Source organism: Ambystoma mexicanum, chromosome 1q, assembly GCF_040938575.1.
Source record: "Ambystoma mexicanum isolate Mex_15411 chromosome 1q, UKY_AmexF1_1, whole genome shotgun sequence".
NCBI classification, from domain to species: Eukaryota; Metazoa; Chordata; class Amphibia; order Caudata; family Ambystomatidae; genus Ambystoma; species Ambystoma mexicanum.
Window position 1 is genome coordinate 514,136,245 of NC_090922.1, and position 24,111 is coordinate 514,160,355.

The 24,111-nt window shown below is 45.5% G+C and overlaps 1 protein-coding gene across 6 annotated transcripts in view; it reads left to right on the plus strand.

The window, feature by feature from the left end:
- LOC138530346 (guanylate-binding protein 1-like) overlaps positions 1-24,111 on the plus strand; it is a 112,387-nt gene that overhangs the window by 83,903 nt on the left and 4,373 nt on the right. For all 6 annotated transcript variants that reach the window (XM_069640901.1, XM_069640904.1, XM_069640902.1 and 3 more), the window contains one exon: positions 19,989-20,091. In XM_069640901.1, the coding sequence (XP_069497002.1) occupies positions 19,989-20,091 (103 nt within the window). The remainder of the gene's footprint in view (positions 1-19,988; positions 20,092-24,111) is intronic.

Sequence of the window (24,111 nt, forward strand, 5' to 3'; positions counted from 1 at the left end):
CTTAAGATCCATCTTGACTCTCCTGACTCTTCAGGACATTTCCGAAACCTGTGACTCCTTTCCATTCTACCCTCTGGTCCAACGCACACTGCTGACCACTCCTTGGATGCTCTCATCACCACAGACATCCCACTCTCTATTCCTCTCACTACTTCACTCTCATGGACTCTTCTCACTTGAAGCTCTATTCTCCTTTGGCAATAGCACAACCTACACCACCTCCTGCCTTTAAGGTCATCCGACCCATGAAAAGAGTGTCAGCGGCTGCCTTTGCCTCCACCTACTCTCCTACTTCTACTCCTGTGGCAGACTCCCACCCTGATACAGCCCTCGCCAACTTTCATTGTTCCATCTCCAACACTCTTGAGATTCTTGCCCCTGTCATGAGGGTCCGACTGAAGCCTGCCAAAAAGTAAAACTCTTGGTACGACTCCGATCTGGCTGCCCTTACACGCAAGTGCAGAGCAGCAGAACGGAAATGGGGATCTTTAGGTACAAACTGGCACGCCGCCTTCTTTAAAGGCAATATAGACTTTGCATCCGCTTCAAGAAAAGGGTCTACATTCAAGCCTGCATCTCCGCAGTGTCTAACATCAAGGCCAAACTCTTCAAAGTCTGAAAGGAACTGGCCAACCCTACTGCAGCCTCATCCTCTACTACACCTACCCAGGCCCTTTGCTGGCTATCACTCAACTTCACCACCAAAACACAGGACATCCGGTCCTCTTTCTCTTCTGATCCACCCCCTGCACCAACATCTCTTGGCCCCCCTCGCGCTCCATCACCACTCCCCCTCTTCTCTCCTCTCCTCCTTCTCGTCTGTCACACCTGTCTCTAGACAAGTCCGGTCTATGAAAGCCTCCTCCAAACAGATGGACCCCTGCCGTTCCAAAACCACCAAGGACAATATTGACCCTCTCGCTCCAGCCCTGGCCGACCTCTGCAACCTCTTTCGCCACTGGAGTTTTCCCCTCACCTCTCAAGCACTCTCTTGTGCATCTTCTGCTAAAAAAACCCTCTGCCGACCCGTCAATTCTGGCAAACTATCACCCGATATCCATCACACCTTTCCTGGGAAAACTCCTGAAGAAGCTGGCTATCACTCAATTTACCCTCCATACTGAATCTGTTGGTTGTCTCCATGACCATCAGTCTGGCTTTAGAGCATCCAGAGGCATGGAAACTGCTCTTCTGGACATCCGTGAAGACCAGCTTTCGAATCTTGACTCCAACTCTCCCTCTGTCCTCATTCTTCTCAGCCTCTCTTATGCTTTTGATATGGTATAATACAACATCCTTATCACCCGTCTCCATGATACCATGGGCATCACAGATCAGGCCCTGGCGAGGCCCGCCTCCTTTTTCTCTGACCGGCCCTCCCAGATAGAACTTGGGCCCTTTCTCTGCTAAAACAGTCTCTCTACTTGTGGTGTCCCCCAGGGATCTAACCTTTGCCCCTGGTTCTTCAATACCTGCATGGCCCCCTTTGCCCACAGGATTTCCACCTTTACCTCTAACTTTCAGTTTTATGCAGATGACATGCAGCTCTCTTTCAGGCTAACCTCGGCCTGCTCCTCCTCGCTCATCCCTGACTGTCTATCCGCAATTCAGGCTTGGTGTGCTGCTAATGATCTGTGCCTGAATGCCAGTAAGACAGAAATTGTCCTCATTGGGACCCATGCTCCTGCTTTCTCACTGGTCTGCCTCCCTTGGACCTGCGCACTCACCTACCAATGAGGCAAAAAATCTTGGTCATCTTCAACTCCACTCTCGCCTTCTCCTCTCACATCTCCAAAAAGTCCAACTACCAACTGCACCTCCTCAGAGGTATTCTACCTTTTATCACTTTCCCCCAGATGTTCATCACCCGAGAGCCCTGGTTCTCTCTAGGTTGGAATATTGTAACAGCCTCTTTCTCAATCTTCCTACTCCTACACTCCGTCCTCTTTAACTCATCCAGAACAGAACCGTAATACTTATCCTTGGCCTCAAGCCCTGGTACTGCATCTCCCGGCGCTGAAATCCCTCCACTGGCTCCCCTTGGCTGCAAGGATCGAGTTCAAGACCCTCTGCATAATCTACAAGTCTTTCTGGGGCATGAGTCGGCACTATCTACAACGCTTCCTTCTTAAATACTCTCACTCTAGAGTCCTCTGCTTGTTCTCCAACTCTCTGCGCGTGAGCCGCTTTCACAAACGGAGATGTGGGGGTACATCTTTATCCTCTGCAGGTGCCTCCCTCTGGAACAGCCTCCTTGCCTCTCTGTCTTGAGCCGGAGCACCTTGAGTTGCGTAAATTCCTCAAGTGCTTCCCTTTCTCTTCCTCATTCTCTCTCACTGTCCCCTGCTAACCTCCTTTCTTTTCCTTCCACCCTCCTTCTCCTCCCTAACTCTGTTCATTTTTTGCTGTTTGGTTGCATTGTTCACCTCCAGAGCCTGCAGGTCCCAGGCTCCCCCGCCAGTCTTTTGCACTTGCCTCTGGGCCGCTGCAATTTGTTCAACATTACTGCACTTTCATCTTACGTTCCTTGAGCGGGGCCATCTCTCTGCACTTAACCCAGGGCCCTGTTGGACCGGGCTCTTTGTCCCCCCGCCCCCACCCTTGTCTCTGCACCTCTAACTTTAGGAAATATACAAAAATGTCACCCTCAGTAGTGCGCCCCCGCAGTTACTGCGACTTTGGTGGCGCACAAAATACTGACTCCCATTACTGCACCCAAGCAGAGCAGGGGTTGCTGGGGTGTCCCCCCACTCTCCTTCGGTGCAGTAACAGGGGTTGTGGGGGAGTGCCCTGCTTACCATTGTGGTAAGCGGGAGACAAAGTAAACGACAACAAGAAAAAGCACCCTTCGGCGTCAGCTCCGACCCACGTAAGTGGGAGGAACCGACTCCGCAGGGATAGCGGGGAGTCGGCGGGGCACACAGAAGTGTGCCGCCGTAAATGTAAGTGGGGTGCGGGTGTCGGGTAAGGGAATGCAGGCAGGGGGACGTGCATAAAGTGATCTATTTGATCAATGTGCTGTTGTTGGCGTCGACATTTTCGTCAGCTCAGTTACGGGTGGCGCAGTGATCACATAGATTCCTGTCTGTACGCATGCATGACCTAAATGTACTAGGTCCAGTTAGTCGTCTGTCCTGTCCCCCCGCCACTACCCTCCCATCATGTGCTCCCCCCCCCTCCCGAGCTTGGTCTCAACTGTACCACTTCATGCACTGCACTAGAAGAAATGTTGTCAGGTCTAGTATGCTAGTTTTACTGTTTAGATCATTCGGAACTTCAAGGCCTAAGAATGATTACTGTATTCCCTTGTTACCGTCCCACCTTGAAGTGCTTTGAAGCACTTCACCTGTGTATAAGCTCGATATAAATAAACAATAACGGAGTAGTTTCTTACCTGTAACTCCATTTCTCCAGCGTTGGTATCTTTCATGGATTCACATGCTTAGAATATTCCCCGTCGTCAGGCAGGAAACCCTCGGTCTCTTTTTTTTTTTAAAGCGTTTTCCGTTGTGTCCTACCAACAACCTTTTGGGACGCATACGCGTGACCCAATAGGACGTAAGGTATAAATAGGCCCACCCCCGCGGCTCCTTTCAGATTTTAACCTCCAAAATAGAGGCAATAACCACGTTTGCATTCAAGGGAGGCCGGCGGGCGCATGTGAATCAATGAAAGATACCAACGCTGGAGAAATGGAGTTACAGGTAAGAAACTACTCCCTTCTCCAGCATTGGATCGTTCATGGATTCACATGCTTGGAATAGATTACAAAGCAGTACCCCTTTACATGGTAGCGTGTAATGCAAACCAATACATTAGGAACGCAAATCTACAATCAGCAAGAAAGCATCAACCATGGTAACATTAAAACAGGTTCCCCATTCTGTGGGGGGCTTACCTTACTGAAAGAGGTGTTGCAGGACTGCACGTCCCATCTGCACATCTGCCCCATGCTGTTGCTCCAGGCAATAATGCTGAGTAAATGTATGCAGCACCGACCAGGAGGCCGCCTGACAGATGTCCACAAGCGGAATCCCCGACCATAATGCCGCTGATGACACGGTGGATCTTGTCAAGTGAGCCTTTGAACGCCTTTCCAGAGGCTTCCCTGCCTTAGAGTGACAGAAGGCAATAGCTGAGGAAACCCAGTCCTTGTTTGGAGATTGCTCTTCCCTTTACTGAGGGTCCATAAGCCACAAACAGCTGTCTTGTACGTCTGAATTCCTGAGTACGACTCAAACTTCAATGCTCTTTTGACGTCCAACGTATGTAGAGCCCTCTCTGCCACTGAGGAAGCTGAAGCGAAGAATGCTGGTAGCCCAATAGAAGAGTGTTTATGGAATGTAGTTGGCACTTTCGGAATAAAATGAGGGTTAGTCGCTAACACCACCTTGTCCTTGAAGAAACATAAGTACGGAGGATCAATCACCAGAGCTTGCAGCTCCGACATTCTTGTAGCTGATGTAATGGCCACCAAAAAAGCCATTTTCCATGACAAAAACTTCATGGGCGTCGACGACATAGGCTCGAACGGGGCCTTCATTAGTTAGCCCTGACAGCACCAGATTGAGACTCCAACCAGGAGGGAATTTCTTGGCCGGAGGAAAAGTCTGAAATAAACCTTGGAGAAAATGTTTCACTAGTCGATCGCTGAAAAAAGGAGTCGAGTGCCTTTTACGAGTAAACTTAGAAATGGCCGCCAGGTGAACTTTTCTGGAAGAGAATGACAAACCTCTTCTAGCCAAGTGTAGTAAATAAGGCAGAATTTGTTCAGATGAAATGTTTAAAGGGTCTACTCCCGGATGATCCTTACACCACATACAGAACCTTTTCCACTTGCATGCATATGAGACATTCGTGGACGGAGCCCTCGCTGCCTCTAAAATGCGGTGACAGTCTCTAGAAATGTTCAGCAAACCAAACTCAGAGAAGTCAGGAGCCAAGCCGTCAGGCTGAGGAAGCCCGGGTCGTGATGCCAAACTGCTCCCTTGTCTTGAAACAGAAGGTCCGGCGTCAATTGAAATCTCACTTGTTCTGCCACGGATAGATTGAGCAGGTCCGAAAACCACGGCTGCCTGGCCCAGTGAGCGGCAATCCGAATCAAACGGCATGGGTATTTCTGAATCCACTGGAGGGTCCGCCGAATTAATGGAAACTGAGGGAACGCATACGCGAACCTGCCCGTCAACGGGAAGGAGAACGCATCCCCCAGCGAATTGGGCTGTGGCCATCTGCTTGCACTTTTTGTTCTCCCGTGTTCCAGCGAAGGACGACCCCATTTCCTGAAGATGCTCAACACCTGCTGATCGTTTACCTGCCACTAGTGGAGTTGGTTCATCTCTCTGCTGAGAGAGACTGCCTGTACATTCATCACCCCTTGTAGGTGAAACGTTACGATGTTGATGTCTTGTTTGAGGGCCCAATGCCATAGTTCCTGAGCCTCGCTCGAGAGCGTTCTGGAATGAGTGCCCCCTTGCTTCCTGAGGTAGAACATTGTGGTTGTATTGTCCGTCAACACTCTCACAACCGATCCTCGTGTGCGCGGCAAAAAACGATTTCGGAGCCCAATGAACCGCTCTTAGTTCCAGCACATTGATGTGAAGGGTTGAGTCTCCTGGGGACCATCGACCCTGAAATTGTAAGGACCCCAGATGAGCTCCCCATCCTGTTTGGGAGGCATCCGTCACAATTGTAGATTGGAATTCCGGCTCTAGCAGAGGCATTCCTCGTGTCAGATTGTCTTGAGAGTTGCCACCACCAAAGCGCTTCTAGTAAATCACTGTTTATCACTTTGTTGGACCATAATCCGCGACTTTGAGTCCACCGGTCCACTAGAAATTCTTGTATTGGCCTCATGAAGAGACGACAGTTCTTCACTAACGGGATACATGATGCCATTGCTCCTAGTTTTGCCCTTTGGCCTTGTTTGGTTAAAAGTGTTGATTTGACAGTTAATATATGGCTTCAATGATTTCACCTATTGTTATATACATGTGTAGTATATGGCTTCAACCAGTTAATATATGATTTCAATGATTTCACTTATTGTTATGTATGTGTATTACATGTTTGACTTAATTGTATGTACAAATATCTTGTATTAAATATGTTTTTTATCTTACACAAAACTCAATTGTTATGTGAGTTTATGACTTTGAAATATACAAATGGGTGTAGTGTTCTACATAACCAATGAGGTTATTTCGGGAATAGGACCCACACAGGACTTAACTCCCTATGAGTTTTCATGGGCCGTCCCCTGCGTTACCAGTACCCCTTTTGTTGTATATATAAGTCTTACTAGCCCTTCACTGGTACGCTACCCAGAGGGCAGACCACTGCCACCCCTGAGTGCCCCCCCCCTTCGAAACATATGTTACAAGACAACCACGGTTGTTCCAGTGGTCGGGTATCCCACAGGTCAGGGACATCACTGACCTATATACTATAGCCACACTCAGGCTTATAAGTAAAGCATTTCCTTCCTTGTCATTGCCTTACCCCTCCAGAGTTAGACCACTCCAGTCCCCCACCAGTTTTTCCTTCCACCTGGGCCCCTCCACCTGTGTGTGCTCGCAGCCCCAGGGTCGGGAGACACGGATATGGCCGAGAATGCAACCTTAAGCTACTCAGAAGAGGAAACCCTTGAGTTAACTCGCGGCCCCTCTCTATTTGACCCACCAGACCCTAATCAGCCCTCCACCTCATCTAGCACAGCTGAGGACTTATTGAAATTGAAAAAGAAGACTTTTCGCACTGAACTCCATGGGCATTTCCTGAGGGAATATTTGAAAAAAAACATTATACCCAGCGGACTCATAGTGCGAAATGAACCCAGGTTATTCTTAGAAGATAAAGAGTACACTTCCAACTTCAGCTTCATTGCTACCAAATGCAGTCGGGAGCTGATGGTCCTCACTATTAACACTGCACAACGTATCAGCATAGAACTACAGAGAAATTTAACATTAGAAGAAACAAAATTTAAGGATAATACGTTACTCACGGACATAACTAGTTGAGTTGAGACACAACTCTCAAACATTAATAAACAATTTGAACAATTTAAGACTAACACCTTAACCAAGAAAACAAACAAATTAAACAAAGACCTTAAAGATTTCAAGACTGAAGTTATCTATCCATATACGGTAGACGGCTACATTGATTCTTTAAAAAAACAAGGGAATTCACCCCAATCACCAGCGAGAGGCAGACGAGGTAAAGTCTCTTTCTCAGGATCAAGTAGCTCTGGGTCCTCAGGGGGAAGCCCATACCAGAACGTCCCGCCCTACCAGCCCCAACACTTCGGACAACCACATTTTCAGGGCCCCTACCCTCCATCTTTCCCTTTTTTAGGCAGAGGAGGACAGGGAGGAGGATGGGGTCCCCCATTTTGGAACACCCCTTATCAAGGACAACGACGACGCCCCAGGACGCGCAGACGATAAATCAGACCTTGGACAACAATCAACTACCGATTTTCAACCTGGCAAAATTTGATCTCTCTCCATGCCAAATCTCTCTTCTAACTAAAGGTCTTTCCTTTGTACCCACTAGCGACACTGATTGGTATAAAACAGAAATGGAGATACGCCGTTTTCTGCATAGTCTCAGACTTCGTGTCTTTTTCCAGGATCATAATGGTCAAGATATCATTCCAGACACAGGTTTGCATCCACAATCTTCTTTCACACCCTCAGACAAAGGGGTACCTAACGACCTGCTCACCTTCGAGAGGTGTGTTTTGCGAGATATCAGATTGCTTAAGAAGCACAAAAACAAAATTCATCAGAATCTGACCACGGGTGAAAGAAAAGCCCTGAAGGAGTTATCGAGTAATCGCAATCTGGTAATTAAACCAGCCGATAAGGGATTGTGCTTATGACCATTGACCAATACACTCATACGATCATGACTCTACTACAAGATGGTGTCAGTTACCAAACCCTTAGAAAGGACCCCACCAGAGAAATGCAAATAGAAATCTCTGAAATGGTGAACTACGCCTGAGAAAGGGATTGGATCACTGACAAGGAGGCAAATTTCCTGACCACATCTTCGGGTCGCACACCCTGTTATATGCCCTCCCTAAGATACACAAAAATGCTGAGGACCCACCGGGGAGACCAATCGTCTCCGCTGTGGCTCGATTTTAGAACCAATAGGCCAATTTATCGATTACTTTCTCAAACCACTAAGCATTAAAACGAAGTCGTACCTACGGGACACAATGCATACCATTCAAGTATTCGAACAGTTGGACTTCAACTCCTCAGAACAACTGTTAGTAACCATGGACATCAAGGCCCTGTATACATCTGTCCCACAGGATGCAGCGATAGACTGTATATATGAGCATTTGACACAAGAGGCAATTCACACTGGTTCACCCCGGGTGCCACCAGAATTCATTATAGAACTAGCAACCTTTGCCTTAGGCAAAAACTTTTTCACGTTTGACAATCAATTTTATCTACAGATCAAGGGTACTGCCATGGTTGCTACCTTTGCACCCAGTTTAGCAATTTTATTCATGGCCACATTCGAAGAACATGTTTTCAGCCAAACAAACCTATGGCTCTCGAAGATATCCCATTGGCATCGCTACATAGACAATATCATTTTCATTTGGTCCGGAGACAAGACATCTCTCCAATTATTCTTTGATTGGCTAAACACACGGAACACCAATATTCAATTTACTATGGAATCCAGCGCCACACAGATACACTTTTTAGATCTTGAAATTTCAGGTCTTAATAATAAACTAGTTTGTAACCTTTTTCGAAAAACCACGGATCGCAACACACTTCTACATTATAAGAGCGACCACCCGCAACACATCAAAGAAAATCTTCCGTACGGTCAATTACTCAGAATTAGAAGGAATTGCACTTCTCTCAATGACTTTTACGACAACGCAAACTCATTGTGTGTACGCCTGCGAAGTCGTCGATACCCCAAAAAATTGGTTAATAATGCCACCAAAAGGGCTCGTTTTACCAATCGAGATTTCCTTTTAACACCCAGAACCGACACTAATGAATCCAATGAGGAAAGACTTACATGTGTGATTTCACATGGCCCCAACACCTTTGATTTGAAAAAGGTGATTCGAAAATATTGGCCTATTGTAAAACTACAGCTCATGGACGAACCCATTCCTCGGTTCGCCTTCAAAAGAACAAGGAATATTAAGGAACACCTTGTTCACTCTTCATATACACGAATACAACCACGTACAGGTCTTTGGAACCTGCGTAAAGTTACCGGCCACTACCCCTGCGGGGCCTGCTCGGTATGCAAGTTTACCAAGAAAATCCAAACGTTTAGGATTGGTGATAGACAATGGGTGCTGAACAATCCAATTGCAAAAGCAGCCAAGCGGTATATTGCATTGAATGCCCATGTGGTCTGCGCTATGTCGGCCAAACCATGCGGAATGTTGGCACCCGAATATCAGAACATCGTTCTAGAATCCGATGCAAGAACAACACTTCCTCCCCTAGTCACACACTATCTATCCCATCAACATTCCCCTGATGACATCTTTTGGTGGGTTCTGGACAGGATACAAACAGGTCCCAATATTCACAACAGACTTTTGGAACTAGAGAAGCGATGGATCTACAGATTGGATTCGTTGGATAATGGTCTCAACGAGCAATCTCCATTTTAACCAGGGATTGTGGGCCTTTTGACTTATCCATAACTACACACCAGTGGTCTCGGCTCCTTCCCTCCATTTTTTCGTTTGAGACACCCCCAGGGGTTTCTTTCGATAGTGGATGGGGGCGATGTCCGCCTTTCACACACGCGGTCCACACTCCCCTCCCGCGATGTCAGTCACTTTTTACATCCAATTAGGGGTACCCGTTCCAACACTGTCATCATGTGCGGGACGCGCCCCAGACGTATGAGTATAGGAACACTGTCTGATGTAGAGGGCGACGGTATTTCCCATAGGCACTTTCACGTGTATATAGTTTAGTGCTCATAGAATACACATTTCCCTTCTAGATTTTGCGATGTGGTACTCACGAAGAACCAAGCCGTTTATTTCCTGGTTCATCCAGGCTTCATGTCTCCCCCTGTTCCTCTTCTTTAGGGCACCTCTGAAGCCTCACTTCCGACATGTGGACGTGCCGCACTTTGACTGGCTATCCACAACACACCCCCGGACCTGGCAACCCCATAGGGCCCTTGGATTGGATACCTTTCCAACCAACCAATACGGGCCCTGTCTTGCGAGCCCTCCCGAACGTGACGTTGTTGCCACAGAAACGGACGCCGTCAGCTCGCATTTTTTTAGTGCAGTCTGAAGCTGCATTTTCACGAACGCAGCGCACGGGACACGACGGCATTCACAGCCGCTCCAGTTCCCTCGAGACGACACGGAGCTACTTCCTAACACGCTCCCAGGTATTTCACCCTCTCTCACACATATATATATATTTGTTTCACTGCAGGTCCTCCACGGGCCTTGACGGCGATGCACTTAGCTTACAGCAGATGCGTTTTCTTCACTGCCTCATAGACTCTCCCTTTTTCTTTCTCCACACTTCAGAGCCAGCACATCTGAACGTGCTCTTACATGATTTGAGACGCAGCTTCCATGTTATGAAAGACACGGACGCTCCCTTTGCGGGGAGCGAGCTCCCGCACTAACACTTTCTGCAGAGGATCCATTTCAAGGTAACCTCCACTTTCAGCGCATCGGGGTACCTCTTATGTATTTCCTGCCCCTCTGGCACAGGAGTGCTTACCTTTCATGATAAAAAAAATGTTTGTCGGTTCCTTTAGGTCCAGTCCCTCCTGTTTTCCCACAATCAGGGTTTGCGCTCTCTCTAAACGGCTATCTTTAGCTTATCAGCTGGTTTCGACTCACATCCCATCTTCTCATTTGAGTACATGAGGACCGATTTATCTACAGCGAGTTCTCCTGGTACCACTCTAGGTAAGCTACACCCCCTTTTATTTGATCCCCACATGATTGGATATTCCCCCTCTCCCGCCTCCCTCCGTGCCCTCATACCATGGGGCTCACCCGGGGATACATGTGGTGGGCCGGGGCCCTGGGTGGTTTAGGATCCCCTGGGAGGGACCAGGGGCCATTATTCATACTTTACCAGACAGGGATTCATCTGCAATTTGTCAGAGTACTCCCTGTATTAGAGGCTCAACCTTACATGGCCCTTAACAGTTCAGTGCATACAGGACCATGGTCTTATACTTGCACACATACATTTGCGTATTTTCCCTACACTTGAAACTCAAGTTTGTATGTTTGTTTCATAACCTCTTTACATTGTATTTCTATTGACAGCAATTCGTTTTCTTTTTTCTTCTATACCCTCATGCACTTGTTTTCTATTTTCCTTCATCTCACTATAACAGGGTCTTGCTACTCATTGCCCTGACGAAGGCGGAACAGTCTTTCAACTGTGAAGATTCCACTTTCTCCGCACTGTTACCACCGCCGAAACGCACTTTCTTGATCAGAGGACATTGGAGGCTCTTAACTAACACGCCTCACCCATTTTGGGTCTCGAACCCTGCCCCTTGTACTTTATGTGCTAAGGACATGCAGCAATGGCATTTATTACTTTGGGTTCTGAAAACTCCCCTCTGATGCGTTGGCAGACCCAATCCCAGCTTCCTAATATTTTCAACCTGGGATTTCATTTTCAAAGGAATATGTATTCTAGGAACTCTTATTGTTGTTAAGTAATAGTGTAAGCTTAAAAACAATTTAAGAACTCCTACTTATGTCCGGCTTTGGTCCGGCATCTTCCCCTTTCTTTTTTTGTTTTGTTTTTTTGCCCTTTGGCCTTGTTTGGTTAAAAGTGTTGATTTGACAGTTAATATATGGCTTCAATGATTTCACCTATTGTTATATACATGTGTAGTATATGGCTTCAACCAGTTAATATATGATTTCAATGATTTCACTTATTGTTATGTATGTGTATTACATGTTTGACTTAATTGTATGTACAAATATCTTGTATTAAATATGTTTTTTATCTTACACAAAACTCAATTGTTATGTGAGGTTATGACTTTGAAATATACAAATGGGTGTAGTGTTCTACATAACCAATGAGGTTATTTCGGGAATAGGACCCATACAGGACTTAACTCCCTATGAGTTTTCATGGGCCGTCCCCTGCGTTACCAGTACCCCTTTTGTTGTATATATTGCTCCTAGTAGCGACATGTAGCTTCTGACTGACCCTCTGGTTCCAACTCTCCACTCTGCCGCTTTCTGCTTGAGTTTTTGAACTCTTTCAACAGAAGGTTTCACCAGCCCCGACTGAGTCTGGAATTCCGTGCCCAAAAAAACCAAGCTCCTGGAGGGAGACAGAAAGGATTTCTCGAAGTTGACTGTGAAGCCCAACCGTTGCAGCAGCTGCATGGTAACGTCGAGGCTTGCCTGCGTCAATGCTGGCGATGAGCCCCGTATTACCCAGTCGCCCAGGTAAGGGTAGATGTGATAACCTTCTCGTCATGGCCACGCCGCCACCGGAGCCAAACATTTTCGTAAACGTCCTGGGAGACGATTTTAGACCGAATGGGAGCACTCGGAATTGGTAATGACTCTGACCCACCACAAACCTCAGGAATTTTCTGTGTCGGCGACACATAGGTATGTGGAAATATGTGTCTTGCAAGTCCAACGATGCCAGAAATCCCCCAGTTGTATCGACTGGATGACCTCCTGAAGCGTAACCATCTTGAATTTCAGGCGTTGCAGAGTCTTGTTGAGAGCTCGAAGGTCCAGAATGGGTCGCCACTTACCGTTGCCCCTTTTTGCAGCATAAGCACAACCTCCTGCTGTAAGATGTGAAGATGGGGTTGCGCTGAATACACGGGAGGAATTGGAGTTGGCGTGACCTTGAATTGTAAAGAGTGGCCTAGTCTCATCGTGTTCAACACCCAATGGTCTGATGTAATTCTCTCCCATTCATCAACGCGTTGGGCCACTCTGCCTCCCAGGACGTCTTGAAGATTGTCATTGCTGAGATTTCGATTGCTTACTCTTGGGAGACGAAGGCTGTCGTCCTCTCCTTCTAGAAGTCTGAAAATTCCAGCTTCTCTGTGTCGCCTGAACAGCTTGCCTGTATCCTTGTGAAGAGTATGCCGATCTATTGAAGTTCCGGTCTCTGGATGTGGCAAATTGAGAATTTCCCGAAGCTCCGCTTGTCCACTTTGTAATGCCCCCAGTGATCTTGCCGTATCCGAATCCTCCTTCATGCCCTTGAGGGCTTCATCTTTCTTTTCCCCAAATAACTGTTCACCTTCACAGGGAATGTCTAGCACTTTGTAATGGACTTGTGGCCTAAAGTCTGTACACTTTAACCAGGCCAGTCTCCTTAGCACCACCCCATTATTTATCTGCTTGAACCCCGATTCCGCTAAATCTACAGCAATGTTGATTCTGTGATTTGATGCTTCCTCACCTTCATGCACCTGTAGCATGGCTGTCTTTCGGTGTTCTTCGGGCAGATGCTCCAAGATGGGGGCCAGGTGATGCCACATTTCACGGTCGTAGCGTGCCATAATAGCTAACGAGTTAGCAGCCTTGAAGGTCGTCGCTCCCACTTTTAAAAATGTCTTTCCAAAGTCGTCCTGCCTTCTAACTTAACTGTCCGGAGGTGTTGTGCACTTTTGTGTTGTGATCTAGCTTTTCTGCTAGCCGCTGCCAACACCACCGATTCAGGAGAGGGCTGTGCGATCAAACACTTAGGTGTAGAGTCCGGGGCCTTACATTTTTTTCTCTAACCTGCCCTTGATTGCAGGCTCTGAAAATGGATGGCGCATGGTATGTAAGCCTTCCTGCCAAACGTGGTCCAGGATCGGAACCGAGAAGATTGACTTTCTTCTCTTCCCCATATGGTCAAATAAGAAGCATTTGTGCCGTTCTTCCTCTGGGGTCTGACCAAACTCAATACAGGCTTTCGCCATCATTGCATGAAAGGCCCAGATGTCATTCGGAGGTGACGGTTGCGCCGGACTCCTAGGAGCTTCTATTTCTTCATCAGATTCCCACGTAGGGTCTCTCGACAGTGACGATGAAATGTCTGAGATGGAGTCGCTAGGACCTTGATCTGACTCCGTAGGTGGAACATTTTGAATCCCTGACATTGTTGACGGGCCAACGCCCTGTAAACTGAGATCTGTTGGATGCACCACAGGTTCTCGCTCCTCCTCCATCGACAACACTGAAAAAGCGGACTCCTGCTGCAAGAAGGTGTCTGGTAGAACTGCGTCATACACCGCAGGTTGTCAAGACTCTGGAGCATCAACCGTCGACGATGAAAACCTGGGAGCTTCCACTCCTCCCTCGTTGATCGCCATCACTGGGGTCGATGATACCGCTGCCGGGATCGACAGTTCAGACGGTAGTGAAGCCGTCGACGACGGGACTCCCGTTGACGGTGCTGGCAGCTGTGGCACAGACTTGTTAGGCGATCCCACCTTTTTCGAGTCTCTAGACCAGTGTTTCGAAGATTCCCTACTCGAGGAAGACCTGAGGAGGAGCGCCTCAAACGGTATTTTCCATCCTTTTTTGAAGTAGAAGAAGGCAAAGATTTTTCTGGCTTCCGGGGCCTGGTCCGAATTACCATGCTTTGACAATGAAGGAGCGCATTTCGCTAGATGTTTCCCCGAAGAGGAATGACTCTTTTTCCTTAGGCCGTGGCTTCTTTGCTGGAGACTCAGCCGAGGAACTACAGGGGACTTAGGTCTGTTCGATGCCAGACTGCGCACCAATCCTACCTCAGATGGCAGGTAGGCCCCTTCGTTCAGCCACGATATCAGACGCCGATTACGGTCCTTCAACGTTTTTTGCGAGAACCCCTTGCAGATGTCACAAGTGTCCGCAGAGTGATGAGGGTACAGACAATATAGGCAGTCCATCTGCCTGTCCCCTTCATAAACTTTCTTCATTCCACACATAGCACATGAGCGGAACAACGCTTTCCCCGACATTGGGAAAGAAAGTACAACCTAACCAAGTGTAGAAAACACGAGGTGATCCAGACTACTTTGGAGATGGTTGAAATCTGAAGGGAGCCACGGGGGCAGGTCTATTTCTACCTTATGTCCTATTGGTTCATGCGTAAGCGTCCCAAAAGGACGTCGGTAGGACACAAGTGTTGAGTTTTCCAATGGAAAACGCTTTTAAAAAAGAGACCGAGGGTTCCTGGCCTGACGACGGGGAATGTTCTAAGCATGTGAATCCATGAAAGATCCAATGCAGGAGAAATAAATAAATGCTGTTTGAATGCGTAAATGTGTGTCAATGAGCGAGTATGTGCTGTAAAAATGCTGTTTGAATCCGTGAATATGTGTTTGCAAAAGTGAGTAAATGCTGTTTGGATGCATGAATGTGTGTTTGAATGAGCAAATAAATGCTGTTTCAATGTGTGAATGTGTGTTGGAATGAGCAAGTATGTGCTGTGAATGCTGTTTGAATATGTGTTTGAATAAGTGAGTAAATGCTGTGTGAATGCTGTTTGAATGTGTTTTGAAAGAGCCAATTAATGATAGGTGAATGCTTTTTGAGATTAATGCTGTGTGAATGCTGCATGAACGTGTGTTTGAATGAGTGAATGAATGTGGGTGAGCTTGTGTTGGGTTTTTGCCAGCCTGGGTGGCTGATTTGGGCATGGTGTTGTCTAGGGAGGATGGGGAGGAGAAGAGATTTTCACTGGGCATTCATGATACTGTATCATAGATGCCCAGTAGAAAATGTCATCCCATGGTCAGAAATGACTAGACTTAGTACACTAAAATGGCAGTCTAGCCACATAATAACACTTAATCCTGCTTTCTTTAAAAGCATGATACAGCAAGCATGAATGACTACACTGACATTTTGATGCGATTAGTCATGCCATTTCTTATTGTGGCATGACATTTTTTACTGGGGTTCTATGATACAGCAGGTATGATCAGTGTTATTACATGACTAGACTTACATTTTGGTGCAGCCTGCCTAGCTACAATATATTTCTATGGCATTTTCTAATCCTCTATGATGGAGCAAACGTGATGAGTGTTAGCCCAGATTTATATACACTAGGGCCCCCACAATTAAGAACAAGCTGAGTCCATCATTTCTTAAAACAAGTGATGAGAAAGAAAGAAGTTGTAGTAAATGGTTGCAACATTTGAATAAAGGCTTCCACAAATGTCGAAGCTATAGCATGTGCAGACATGCACATCCTAACAATTCAATTTTGTCTGTAATGGAGGTATAGAATTGAGGATTCAATATTTCGTAAATGGTCGTACTAAATACGTAGTATATGCTAATATTTGTCCGAAAATGTATGTGGAGAGTACGGTTTGTGAATTACGTGTTCGTATAAGAGAACACATGTCTAGTTTGAACAATCGGGACTTGAGATTACCACTGACCAATCATTGGTAAGAGAATCACCAGATGGGAGACAAGGCAAACATAAGATTCATTGGACTCCAGAAGGCCAGATGTGGCAGAAGAGGAGGTGACCAGAAATTGTTGCTGAGACAATTGGAATCAAGACTAATTTGTAAACTGCGATGTACTACTGTTGGTCTCAAAATAGAGCATGAAATTAATGTTTTCTTGTGAAGATCAGATTTGATATTCTCCACTTGGTTGATAAAACTTCTCATAAGTTACACAACTCAATTTTATGTTAATCAGATTGAAGGAATCTTAACCTTGATTAGAACCAAATACTATGGTTTCTGCCATATAGCGAGTGTGCATAAGAGTCATGGCTGATAACAAGGACTAGATAAACCCAATAGGCCTATACTAACTATATGTGGTACTGATATCCTATATAATGTTGAAGTATGCTAGTAGAATGATCTGTGAACAAACTTTGCTTTTCAACTTTACATTGTATGATTAGCAGAATTTTGAGGATAAGCTGACTAGATGCTAATAAGCAACCACATGATTACATTACACACTAATGTACCAATGTTGAATGAGATGTTCAATTTTGAATTGGAGTATTAGTTAGAAACCAATACGAAGAGACACTGGGCCTAATTTACAGAAGCATTTTATAATGCAAAACCCCATTGGAAATAGCTCTGTGAATCAGGGTCACAGTTCGGATGCTCATATTGTATTGGGAATTGGTCAAAGTGAGATGAGGAGTGGAGCTAAACACACGGACCACTGGATTTTTAAACATATTATTTTGAAAATGCTAGGAACACCCTGCCCAATCCAACCAACTTGGAAGCTAATATCACCATAAGTGTTATAATGCGCGTATACAGGACCAACATAATGCAATTGATATGATCAAAAATTCAAATTGCGGGTAATGTGGAGGACAACTCGGTGTTGATCAACATGACGCAACGCGTGGGACGTCGCATGTCATGTACGCGTGATGTCACAACTTGGCTATAAAGTATAACCAAAATGACAAACGCACGCAGTACGCCGAATGATGGCGGCATGATTCCAGACAGGACACCCATATATACTGGTACTAAATACAGGAACTAGGTGAGCATTATAATCACTTTACTGTAACGTGGACAAACTTCTTTTGCTCTGATAGACAGAAGTATTTTAGGGCAAATGTAACTGCAATGGGACAAACACTTTTTATAATTACAGCTATTTTTTTTAACACGACTACCCTTACCATTTCAACTTCAGATATTTCACCAGGAGTAGTGGTGAGTAACAAAGATCCCTAATATAGACACAATAACTGGAGCTACTGGCACACGCTATTTCCAATAGCACCTATTTTACTTTATTATTTATATATTCTTTAGAATATGATCACTGAAGATAGCAGGCCTAAATAGGCATAAGCCACTCCAACCTGGAGGCAACTTGATGTAATAGGGTGAGTCCAACCCAAGTTGAATAATGAGAGACACTGGAATATACACACACGGATTGGATTGAATTGAATAAGACAAACGCACACTTTGAAAATGTACTAACCAGATGATGGTAGTGCATGCATTAATACTTACCTTTCATATTCAGCCGCATCACTTACTTGGAAGTGTGGGTGTCCAGCTTAACTCATAGATAAAGCATGCAAAGTCACTATGCTAAACTAGTGCACTGATTGAAGTTCCATGTGACACTGGCATGGAGATTCTGTAACCAATTGTTTACTAATCACTATTTTTAGATATTTTTCCATTTCTTTCATTTTTTATTTTCATTTGATGTCTGTCTAAACCCTCCCACACCCCTCCTTTCCTCTTGTGCATATATTTAAAAACAAACGCTGTGCTTATTTGATGGTGATATGAAATGTGCAATTATAGACTATTGTTTAATAACCACTCGCCCATGTTAAGCCTTGATAAGGCCCAGACGGGTCGAAACATGAGTCGGTGGTGGCAATTCTTGATTTATACTATGTACATTGTTCAGTTATGAACAGAGCATGAGATTGATAACTGTTGCTTTCCATATTTTGTACTTAATACTTGTGACACACTTTTCAAAGGATTATCACAAACTTTGTGTTCAAATTGTACATTAAAAGTACATTCTCAAACCTAATGGACAAGTGCAATTTTTCTGGTATACAAAATACAAAATACTTGCAAACTTGAGGCAAAGGTGTATGCCCCACCTATTAAAAAATGCACCAGCTGCCACTGGAGTGTGAAAACAAACATAAAGTGGGTTCTTAGAACCTGCTTAATTTTTGGAAGTCACTCTGTGAAGTTTGATTTCCTTTAAGGTGCCATATTAGCAAAGGCAAGACTGAAGAGTAGTATTTGTCTGTAGAAGCCAGACAAAGTGGATGCTCCAAATGAGATACTTATTTAGAGTTAACTTGTTTGTTTTATATTTCCGAGGCCTATCACTTTGTTCAAAAATACTCACTGTTTTAAAGTTACTGTGGCCTAGATGTTCCCTTTTCCAAAATAGTTACTGTTGTAAGCACTTCATGTCTGACTCCAATATCTCCTGATCCTAAGCAAAAAAAAGGGTCTCCCAAAGAGGAAGTGTCTTGTGGGAAAAAAATCCTTCATGGAAATTGCATTGTTGTTTCCCTGTTTACTTCTGAAAACAGAATGTTTAGAATGCAGTCAATACCAGTAGTTATGGACTGCACTCTAAACATTCTGATTGGCTAAGAGGTCAATAACGATCTGCATGTTCTAATACAAAATAAAACCCCTTTTAATTTACCAACTCAGTTTCCCTGTTTATTTTACTCGCTCTTAAAGCACAATTTTGAACTGCCACAAAAACTCCAAAGCATGTATTGGTACTACCACTTATAGTATTATAGACCTTAGGAGGGGTCATTATCACTTGGGATAATGACCCTTCCCCAACATATAACTTGGTGGTGGATCATTTCTCATCAATAACAACCCCTACCTCAGACTATTAAGCTATATAATCTATCTGCATTTACATGTGTGTTTGTAATACAAGAGTTCCTTCCCAAGATCAAAGCAAGGCCTCCCTCACTGAACCAATGCATTCATAGTCTCTTCAACCAACAGGGGGCGGGGAGGGTGGGCCTATATTTAACGGGTAAACATTAATGATTGTATCAAAATGTCACTGATTTTGTGGTTTCACATACAATAATGGGTCTTTCCGAAATTAAATTGATGGGGTAGGGCCATATACGAAAGGGTCATTGGCCATGTTCGTGTAGACTTGGCAAGGTTACATATTTGGCTTGTGGTAGGTACCAAAATGCTCTAATGTTGTCTTTGTGAATATTCTAGAACATCAGATGACCGTCCGCTGCAATCCATGTCTCCAGAACATTTATATAGAAAATGTCCACAATTGTGGAAAGATTGACAGTGCCAGTTATTAATATAGGATCCAAGGAACATGAAGTTCTTTTGATCTTGGTTTGTTCTCAAGCCCCTTATAAATGAGGCTTCCTCTGTAGTGCGTGGCACCTGTTCCCATTAGAATGTACCTGTAAAACTCTCATGTCTTGCTTTGTCTACAGGCTCAGGAGGCACTTGACGAGTTCCTGGTCAGTAAAAGGGGGGAAGCTGATGCCATACTAAAAGCAGATAAAAATCTGAGTGAAGCAGAGAAAAAGCTTGCTGGTAAGTTGTTGGAGGAATAAATAGCAAACGTCTTCAAGAATGATTCTGATGTTTTTAGGAGGATGGATTTTTTTGCCATGAAGGTCTGCCAATGGAAAGCATATTTTGAGGGATTCTGCAATGTTTGTGTGTGTGAGAGAGAATTCTTAGGGCGGGGCTGTGGTTTTGGGGGTGCAGAGCTACCCTTGTGTTTATTCTGGCTGGAAAGGGGAGGGACATTCCATATCCATGGTACATGGACTATCATGCCACATATTGAAGGTACCAAGAGTGGCAAGCTAGTGTATTAAATAATCAACATCGAGTTCCCACATATTCTGAGCCCTACCTTTAAATGTGGAACTAGCTGCGTTGAGTCATGTTGGCTGTCGGATTTGCAAGACCGAAGAGTAACACCAGCAGACATGCTTGGTCTGCTTGGCCTGATCAATCCCCCTGGCAGATCCCTCAAAATCCCCCTGATTGGTAAAAGTGGCAGTAACTATAATGGCTACTTTACCTGCAACCTATTACCAATCTTTCGGTTTAGAAAATTATCCCCACTGCCTTCCCTCATGTTTAAGGAAATGGCAAAAACGCTAACCAGAGACATGTTCAATTCTCCTCTGTAGCAGAACTTGAATACATTGCAAATTTACAATGATTAATTAATTTACTATACTTGGAGCCTGTGACAGAATGCCATCTGCGATGGTGTGTAATTTTGAGCTTTTTGATTGTTTGGTATGAGAAACAATGGCAGTTCCCCTCCCAGAATGTGTGCTGTGCTAAGTGGGCCTCACTTTCCAATGCTCCACGCTGAAAAGTATAGTGCACACATGTATTTTGCTGGGCCTGGTCTAATGACACACGAGTAGCCGCAATGTGATTTTGACACTTAACAGCTTTGGACTGAGTAACAGGGGAGGTCAGAGTCACACTTGCCTTCCTAAAATAGCCAGCTGGAATCAAATTAATTCCAACACCAGGATATACCTTTAAAAGTACTGGCACCCATGTTCCAAATACCTTTTAACCTTATATCCTCATTTGTCTGGTGGTATTACTTTGGTTCAATGTAAATGTAAAGTTACATCAAATTAGGTATAGTGGCATAAACATTGTCACAACCCAATCTCATGTAATTAAATTAGCTGCAGAGCAATTTGTGTATTTGCGTCACACCCTGAGAGTTTCACCCAAAACAGATGTGGTGGCTTGCCCAAGAAGCTCTTTTGTTCTCTGTTGTGAAGCTTTGACACCTCTCCCAGGAGAACATGACTTACCTCCTCTAGTAATCGGGTAGGGATCGGGGTTGAAAGCCTTTTACGAAAATGTTCGAGGGAGAAAAGACCATAGATATTTTTTCTGAAATAACCTTTGGTCTTTCTCCCCTGAACATTTCCGACTTGGCCCCTCCCACCCACATCCTCCTACTTACTTTGCTGCAGCACACCTCACTGTGTGCCGCAGACTCGCTGTGCCCCTGCAACGCCTGTTCCCTTTCACTTCTGTGATCAGGAACCAGCGCAGCAGGGTCATTTCCTTTCTTTTTATTTTTCCGGACCGGCTGCGGGGGAGACCACCGCAATCCCCCCTCACGGTATTTTCGAACAGCCGAAATATGGCCATATCTGACCATTAGGCCTTTTATTCTCTTTTTGAATGATTCTGGGGGACATACAGAACCGATTTAAACCATAAAAACACCCCTCCCTATACTCCCGCGCCCCCTGCCCCCAACATGAAGCACCTGTCGCACTGATCTTGCATCAACTGGACACAAGGAAATACAACCCCTTATGGGTGGGGTGCGCATCTGGGCAGCCATTATGAGCCTCCCCTCCCAGCCGCCATCAGTGAATAAACGCCCTCATTTTGTAGAAGCCCATGAAAAAACATTTAGGTTGAACCGGAAATGTCTCAGAAGTCAGCTCAGTCCACTTCTCCATCTGTCACTGCGGTAGCGTCCTCTAAGTGCTCTGCTGGCTGTGTTTCAAACAAAGGTGGGGATGGGCCCTCGATCGCGGCCGACCTTGGCCTGCCGTTTGGCAGTCTATTTTGTAAGGAAGGCATGGTATCAAAGCAAGACAGACACAAGTGATCACAGTACAAGGGTGTTCGTTAAACTGTAAAAATGGGTGAGATAAATGCCTAATCTAAACCTAAATCTAAGATGGGAGCCAGCTATGACCAAAACAATAATACAGTCCAAGTGGTGTCTAGTCAAATAAAAAGGGCCTATACTAAGCAACCTATTGCCAATCCTTACCGCTATGTTGCAAAATAGTGTGGGATAGTGTTTGCAAGAAAAGAAAGAAGTGTTCACAAAATGAGTCGGGATGTTATAGCCAAGGTCTCCCTTCCCCACATTTTCTAGCACTGGACAAGACGGGACTCCTGAGCACTGCACACTCCTGGGCTTCTCCAGCACGAGATATCAGAGCCTCTTTCCAGTATCGGGGCCTTCTGTGTCCAAGTCTCTTTGTATGCAAAGTCTCTTGCTTCAGAGGTCCTGATATGCCAAAACAACAAAACCAAGTTCATTCTGGTAATCTTTATGTGGGTGAATACCTGTCACCCTTGGATCCCCCTCAGCCGGGCTCCGATCCTTCTCTCAATGTTAGCCTCCTTCAGTCGGGCTCAGACCAGTTACTCACTGTGGTAATCCCCCAGTCGGGTTCATACTTGTCACAATGTTCATTGGTGTATTACTCTTCACCCTAATTCCTGGCATCCCTCAGCTGGGTTCACATTTGCCAAAATAACGCTGTTCACTTAAAACTTCTCTTAATGCGGGATTCACTTGCCTTGGTCATCCAGCCCCCAGTCAGGCTTTCTCTTAGCCCCAGTCAGGCTTCAACACAGTTCCATCATCACTATGCTTTCGCAGGCATCCCTCAGCCAGATTCACATTTGCCCCAGTAATACAGTTCGCTTTGTTTGGCTTCTTTCTTCTCCTATAATAATCGTAAGTCTTAATGTCTTCTTAAACAATCACACAATGTTCACATAAGGTCCCGTCACCCGGGCTCAGACCTACATAACACTTTTGTCAACTTAATGAAAAGACTTCCAAAGGGCGATCGCGTCTCGCCGGGTCACTCTGTTAGCCTATCGCCACAGTTTGCACGGTGTTCCCCTCAGTCGGGTGCAACCGCCAGTTTTATAATAACAAAACGTCTACAATGTGTCAAGGACTTTCAATTGTACAAAGGATTTAACGTGACCCTTGTCTGACCACCGTAACACCTTATACCAGCCTTCCCTGTGGCCTCTTGGTACTTGTAGTTTCCTTTATTTGTAATGTTCAACATAGTCTCTTTGTTCAGGAGAGGGGCAGCAGCCAGAGACCTTCGACTGAGCGCCCACGTGGCGCTGGACCACTCTGACTATGGTACTGATTTTATTTGTTCACAAATGACTTGTCTACTTTATCTTCTTATGGTTGCTGCTGCAACCTTGAACCCAACACAAGCTGTGTACTATCAGGTGCTTCCGACTCACCAGCTGTGTTGAACTTGCTCTGTTCCTTTTCCCGCTGGAGTCGAGGACAGTACCTCGATGGCCACCATGTCTTCCCCGCCCTGGCGATCAGTGCAGGAGGGTGCCATGTACCGCTGACATGCGTCGCACCTCCTGCCAGCTGTGATTCCCAGTCTTACGTATCTTTGATTGGAGGCTCCACGGATCTGAATTGGAAAGGGCCAGGGCAACTCCATCCTTGACGTCCTTTCAGGTCTTGCCGCCTTTCTCCTGCGTTTCAACTGCTGACCTGGAATGGCTGCTTCCTCATTCGTTCGGCCTTGCTCGGAGTGTGCTCATGTGCTCAGCCTTTTATCTCTATGAGGAAAGGAAAGGGTGGTCTGGTGTGTTTAGTTGTCAGTAATTGCCTGACTGTGCCTGACCCTTGTGTTGGGACATGTCAGGTAAATGGCTCGGGTATTGGTCCATTGTCGTTCATGCTGTGGGAGAATGTTTGTGTTAGAAAAGGGGGGGGGTTGAGCTTCCGAGTATCCTACCGGGCTGGATGGGAAATGA